This window comes from Eurosta solidaginis, chromosome 5 (genome assembly GCF_040869045.1).
Source record: "Eurosta solidaginis isolate ZX-2024a chromosome 5, ASM4086904v1, whole genome shotgun sequence".
In the NCBI taxonomy this organism is placed as follows: Eukaryota; Metazoa; Arthropoda; class Insecta; order Diptera; family Tephritidae; genus Eurosta; species Eurosta solidaginis.
The window spans coordinates 204,866,125-204,872,951 of NC_090323.1; the positions used below are offsets into that span (position 1 = coordinate 204,866,125).

A 6,827-nucleotide genomic window follows, 5' to 3' on the forward strand; every position below is an offset into this window, starting at 1 on the left:
CTACAAAGTATGGTAATTCTTAACTTTACCTGGTGGGGTAATTCTCTACGACAGCAGTGCACTTAATGCAAGTGCAAAAATTCTGGTAGGGGTGCCAAAACATCTGTTTTGGTGCCAGAATCGCGAGAGAAAAATTTCAAATCACAACCAACAGTTCGAGCCATTGTAAATTTTACCAAGTAGCGCAACTAACAGCTGATCGGTGAAAATTCGCACATTCACACGCACAGTTCACGACTCAGTTTCAAAACAAAACTTTAGATTATTTAATTCAAATTTTAAAGTGGTATAATCCTTACAAATTTATGTATACAGAATATATATGGCGTTTTTGTTGTTATTAAAACAATAGTTTTATTTATATTAAAGCTTTTATCATTTTTTTTTTTAACTTTGAAAAATCTCCGAACACCATTCCTTCATTATATGACATTCGACTGCCTAGTCCACTGCCTTCCACTCTATTCGCAACATAACCTCTACTTAAGCTGCCAAACTATATAGTAAACAATGGTTCGAGCGAATGTAGCGTTTCTGCTCAGTAATTTGACGTCAACTCCAACTGTTGAGTGCAGTGTTGCCAGGTTAGCCTTTTCGAGGCTAGATTTAGCCTTTTTTTTGCCTTTAGCCTCGAAATTTTGTGTTTAGCTTCGTGAATTTTTTCTAGCCTTTTTTACTCCGAATGTATTTTTAAAAATTTCTAAAATAAAATAATTTCAATAGTTCCTGTGAACACCTAATACCTAATAATATGGGTTCTCTACAAAAGATTAATTCTTTTTCTGCTGAAAATGCGTTGAAAATTTCAAAGCCAGATGTATTTTCTTACTTTGAAAAAGAGAAGTATAGTTATTCTTCAAGTCAAATAGCATTAATAGAGCTGCAGTGGCGAAAACTTATAACTATACAATGGAAAAATGTACACTCCACCATGGAATTTTGGTCGGAAGTCCGAGAATATAAAAATGCATTAAACGGACCTCCTTTTTTAGAACTTGTCGAATTCATATTTAGTTTTTTAGTATTTAGTTAGTATTTAGTTGTTAGTGGCATGAAAATTCTGAAAACTAAATTAAGGAACAAATTAAAAATTAATGATCTCATATCTATGGTAAATAACCAAACTTTATACCCAGACATAAGCTCTTCTGATTCTTCAGACGGGGAATATTTTATATAAATAATTAGTTTGTAATATTTTTTTTATGTATATACACATATGCAATCATTTAAAGTAATTCCATGTGCTAGTCAAAGAAAATGTGCCTGATATGTTTTGAAACAGTAAGTTATGCTTAAGTTATGTTTATAAGTTTTTATTTACAAATGTGTAAACTAAAATATAAAAAAAATTTAATGAATTAACCAAAAAATTTCTGGCATTTTTTAGCTTCTTTTTTTCCTAAATTTAGCCTTTTCTAACTTTTTTTTTTTTGCCAATCTAGCTACTTTTTTTTGCATCACCTGGTAACACTGGTTGAGTGGATGACAAATTCATAACAACAACGCCTGATTCAAATCATCCCTGTTTCGTTTTTTGGTTTTGTTTTTATTATTTCATTTATACCAATTGTCCGGTTGTTGTGGTTTCATTTTACGTTTTTTGTTTAAGGAGTGTCTGTTATGCATTTCTTATTATTTAGTTATTTTAAGTTGTTAGAAACCCTTTAAATAAATTTGGGATGTAAATTTTACTCAACTGAAGAAGAAGTGAAAACTTTTAAAAAGGAGGCTAAGCACCCAAACCACTTTACAAAAGGATTTGTGACACATACTTGTGTCACCTTGAAAGACAAAAGTCTGCATTACTTCATCCTTGCAATCGTTTCGCCACAGGGGGAAAAAAATTAAAAGATTTATAAACTAAAATGCATAAGAATCGCGACTATGAAGGGGTGCCGCAAGATGCTCCACCAATTGTGCGACAACCAAGAGCAACAATATCACCACAAGGTATTTTCTATAACTTAAATTGTCCATATACATACATATGTATGCATGTCTACATGGTTAAACATAAATCGTCTTCCCTCTCTAGAGTCTTGGATGAGCATTCCTATTGGCATACCTAATTGTCCCACTGGACTCGAATACTTGACTGCTGTTGATCAGCTCCTCATTAAGCAACAAGTGGATTTGGTTGAAGTATTTTTTGGCTGTGAAATGAAAAATAAATCCAAAATCAAAAATTCAGCTGGTGAAAATGTTTATTTAGCTGTCGAAGATACGCATTGCTTAACTCGAAACTTATGCGGATCCTGTCGTCCATTTGATGTTCAAGTTTTGGATAATTTCCAAAATGAAGTACTGCATATATATAGACCATTACGTTGTGATTCTTGTTGCTTCCCTTGTTGCCTACAATCATTGGAAGTTTCATCGCCACCCGGCACTGTTATTGGTAGCGTAGAACAGGAATGGGCATTACTACGTCCATTATACTTAATTAAAAACGCCTATGGAGAAAATGTATTGCGCGTACGTGGGCCACGGTGTACTTTTAAATGCTGTGCTAATGTAGATTTTGAGGTAAGAAGAGTTTAATTGAAGTTAAGCGTTTACATGAGTATCTGAATTTACCCCTCTTTTCGAGCAAAAAGGAAATGAGCTGCTAAGTATCAGGCCTAGTTCGACTTAGCGTTTTTTTCGCCTTGTCTGATGAGTGCTTTGCAGTATAAAATTGGTATTCAAAGACAAAAAAAACCAAATATCAGGATTCATAAAATCTAAAATAGGTCACACTTGACAGTTGGGTCTCTGTAACGGAATATCTAAAGTCTTACATTACCGAAGGCTGCTACTTCAGTACAACTCTATTAATCCCATTTCTATGATTAGATGCCCTAAGCAGTACCAAGAGCTGTTATAAGGAAAATATACATTCGCAATCTGGGATTTAGATTTTAAATTTGGGAGACGATCAGTTACTTTCTGTTCAAATGTTCTATTAAAATTTCTTTTTGCTCAAATGTTCCACCTTTTCCTTGATTTACACTGCGCATGATGAAAGTGAAATGTTTTTTTGCAACAGTAAAATACCGGATTCAAGGGGTTTGTATAGCGCAGCCTTTCAGGTTGCCAGCGTAATACATAGCTTCTCCAAACCCAATTGTCAACCTCACCTATCCGTGGCGAATGCTGTTTCATTAACAGCCGAGGCTCTGGCGACCCCCAACTCCTCATGGAGCTAGGGGGTGGGAGGGCGGTATGGTTTAGAGGGTCGCATGTGCAAAGGGCAAAGGACCATCAACTCGATAACACTCCCCAAGGGCTTCGGAGAGTGTCCTTATCGCTACAACAACAACACAATAGTGCTATCCGTCTTTCTAGTTTTGGTAAAATAAGATGGTTTTTGAACAATATTAGAGCTGGAGATAAACTTTTTTTCAATATTTTATTTCTAACTCCTTTCCCACTTTTAACTTGCAGATTTTTGCCATGAATGGCGATAAAATTGGAAAAATCTCAAAGCAATGGAATTCAATCAATAAGGAAATATTTACAGATGCTGATTATTTTGGTGTTACGTTCCCGATCGATTTGGATGTGCGCATGAAGGCAGTTATTTTGGCCGCAACATTCCTTATTGTGCGTAATATAAAATTTTCTTAATTATTGTGTTCGATACTATTTAATTATCATCTTTCTTTTTTTCAGGATATGGTGCACTTTGAATACTAAATAAATGCTACGATTATAACATGACCTTAGCCAGTACAGATATTATGTATTACGACAAATTTGGTACAATACGCACATTATTTTTTTTACTTGTTTCATCATATCTTTACAATTTTCATAACCTCTTATTCATTTTAGTGCTTAGTTAAGTATGTACTTACAAAAACAACTTTCTGTCAAATAATACACCGAGTAATGCCTTTTAAATAATATGACTATATTTCGTAAATAATATATGAATATTTTATTTTTCACAATATTTACAATTACAATATAATACAAATTTACATTTATATTGCAAAAATTGGGCTATTTAGTGAAGTCACTTACAAAGTGATTCATAAGTTTGCAATAAATTATGTTTAGTAAACATATATAATAATTATTTTTATTTGTGAATTGACGTGCTGCTCGCGGTTGTACTAGGCTTCGCTACGCATCCATACATTCAACAGGAACGCATATTCCTTTTTTCTTCTTACTTCTAAAAACTGTTGATTTGACTTTATTGTTCTAAGGATACTATCAGAGAACAGATACTTAAGTATTGTAACGAATTCTGGGGATTTCTGCACCTTCTGCTAATGTTCGAATCACTAAACTGTTGAATAAATCACTCCAATATTCTGTTTTGCAAAATGGTCTTTATTAGACTATTTTGGGAGTAGTACAATTATACTGCACAATTATACTTCACTTCGTAACTAATAGCGTGTTTAAATCAAACTGTTTACTGATTGTTCAGCTTGCGCTGCTTTTATACTCTCCATTGCTTCGTTCGCATATTTCTCCAAAGGTCTAGACGTTTCACCTTTTAGAACTCTTGTATCTCCTGCTTGGTAATTAGTTATATGAGTACATGCATATTTGTAGTTTATAGCCATATGCGTGTGTATGTGAGTAACTACTTCGGCTGATGACCACATGTGTGTGTGTGTGAGAGATCTCTTCGTTGCCTTGTACATAAGTGTTGCTAGCTTTAATGTGTACATGTATATACGAGTGGCTGCTTCATGTTTTTATTGTTGCGTGATTATTTACTAACAGCCTAGTGATGTCAATATTTGTCACAGTATGTTACGTCGGTATTTCAAATTCGAGCAAGTGAGATGCTGAATGTGGCTTATAGTGATTATTGATCCATTAAATCTTATTTTTTAATCGTAAGCCATGAAAATTTGTGCGAAAATAGTTTCAAGTATGGAGAACAGATCTGTTAAATTTGAATTCGCATTAGTAATCAATTAATTAGATGCCTATTTTAATGGCCAATGATTATTTCAATTGTTTTCCGAAAAAATCAATTACTAATAGATTACCATTAGAAAAAATTATGATTTTTTCGGATTATTGAAAAAAAAAAAATCAAAATGCTCAGACAAAATGTAAAACAATGTTAGATTCATAGGTTGGCGTCCAAAAGCTTTCATTTAGCAACAATCCTTTATGGTTTCATCCTTAACTCTAGCCAATTTTATTATATCCAAAATAAATATGTATATCCACTATTTTCGATTACGGTATGGCTATGCACTGATTATTTTTTACATAAAAGTACATTGGTGGATGTAACGGTATATAGTGAGCGCTTATCTAGGCATATTTACATACTTGATTTATACGCCGTCGCCGCCGCCGATTTTCGTCGTTTTTCGCACGCTGCCGCCGAATGTCAAAAGTATCGGGGCGGCGGCGACGGCGTCCGGCGCTTTACTATATTTTCTACTCATTTAAGACTGTCTAGGCTATTTATTGTTCATGTCGAAAATTGGTCCGATATAGTCGAAATGTGATGCGCATCACTACCAGTTATAAGAATCCAATTGCGAAACTGAACTCTTTCTAAACGTTTAAAAATGTTAATTATGATTTTAACACTTCATAATTCAAAACCCAAGTCTCTCGGTTTGACATTTCCTAAAGTTGGCGGCCCTATCCCAACTAGTCACTTGGAGTGAATAACATTGATTCTAGCCTATCAACCAAGTTTAAATATCACCTACACGTTACGGCTCCTGTTACATATGTGAATACGTAGGAATATATTGTAAAGAATTTTGCAAAATTCCGCTTATTTGAAATCTTCTGCCAACGTTCGAATCGCTGAACTGTTGAATAAATAACTTCAATGTTCTGTATTGCAAAATGGTCTTTATTAGCCTACTTTTGGCGTAGTACAATTATACTTCACTTTGCAACTAATAGCGTGTTTAAATCAAACTGATTACTGATTCCTTAGCTTGTGCTGCTTTTATACTCTCGATTTTCTCGTTAACCCATTTATCCTAAGGTCTACTCATTTCGCGAAGAGTTCGAGAGCATTTGTATCTCATGCTTAGTTACCAGCTATATACATGTATATTTGTAGTTGATGCTTTTCTGATAGCCATATGTGTGAGTAATTACTGATGGCTACGTCTGTGTGTGTGAGATATCTCTTCGTTGCCTTCTACATAAGTGTCGCTGCTTGCTGTGTTTTGTTGTTGCGATTATTTACTAACAGCCTAGTGAGGTCAACATTCGCCACAACATATTTACCAGGTGAGGCTTTGTCCTTCGCAAGCACACTCAAAGTGGTGAAGCAAAAGTGGTGTTCTACTACCCTAACGTAGGGGATAGTCGAACTAGTTTGAATACTGAAGCTACGCGGTTATTCATACTGAATTCTTGTATCAAAAACAACAGTTTGGACTGAACATATAACCTTAGCATCTTTCAACTTAAAATCGGTCGACTTTCATTCTAAAATGACGTTTTGGTTTAACGAAGGCTATTGAAATCAAGCAAACATCTGCAAATTTTGGTCTGCATTTAAAAAAAACTCAGTATTAATAATCCGAAGGCGGAAAACAAAAATGTTGAGTCCTTCAAAAGATATTAACGAAAAACAAGAACTCCATAATTTAGAATAGGGCTTACAATCGCTGCAAAAACCCAATGGGAAAGAGAGGACGATAAGCCTCACGCACACCCCAGCATCCTTTAGATGCATAAAGTGCCGTTAAGGCCTTCTTCACCCTATCCTCTACGTTGAGATTCCATGACAGATTACTGTTTACGATGATTCCTAAATATTTCGAGCAGGTTTTCTCCTGTAGGGCTACCCCTCCTAATTTAGGCCTGGTCCAATTTGGGACCTTGTACCT

General features: G+C 34.7%; 1 protein-coding gene across 1 annotated transcript; it reads left to right on the forward strand.

Moving 5' to 3' along the window:
- The first annotated feature begins 1,576 nt into the window (after window positions 1-1,576).
- Window positions 1,577-3,915, forward strand: LOC137254589 (phospholipid scramblase 2-like). The gene is made up of 4 exons (XM_067792375.1): window positions 1,577-1,953; window positions 2,039-2,529; window positions 3,430-3,588; window positions 3,658-3,915. The coding sequence occupies exons 1-4, from the start codon at window positions 1,869-1,871 to the stop codon at window positions 3,679-3,681; spliced, it is 759 nt and encodes a 252-aa protein (XP_067648476.1). The 5' UTR covers window positions 1,577-1,868; the 3' UTR covers window positions 3,682-3,915.
- The last annotated feature ends 2,912 nt before the right edge of the window (window positions 3,916-6,827 follow it).

Excerpts from the sequence above, each read along its gene's own strand:
- LOC137254589 (XM_067792375.1), top strand. The coding sequence starts at position 1,869 with ATGCATAAGAATCGCGACTATGAAGGGGTGCCGCAAGATGCTCCACCA. Across the intron at positions 1,954-2,038 it reads AGCAACAATATCACCACAAG|AGTCTTGGATGAGCATTCCT; the intron begins GTATTTTCTATA and ends TTCCCTCTCTAG. Across the intron at positions 3,589-3,657 it reads TGGCCGCAACATTCCTTATT|GATATGGTGCACTTTGAATA; the intron begins GTGCGTAATATA and ends TCTTTTTTTCAG.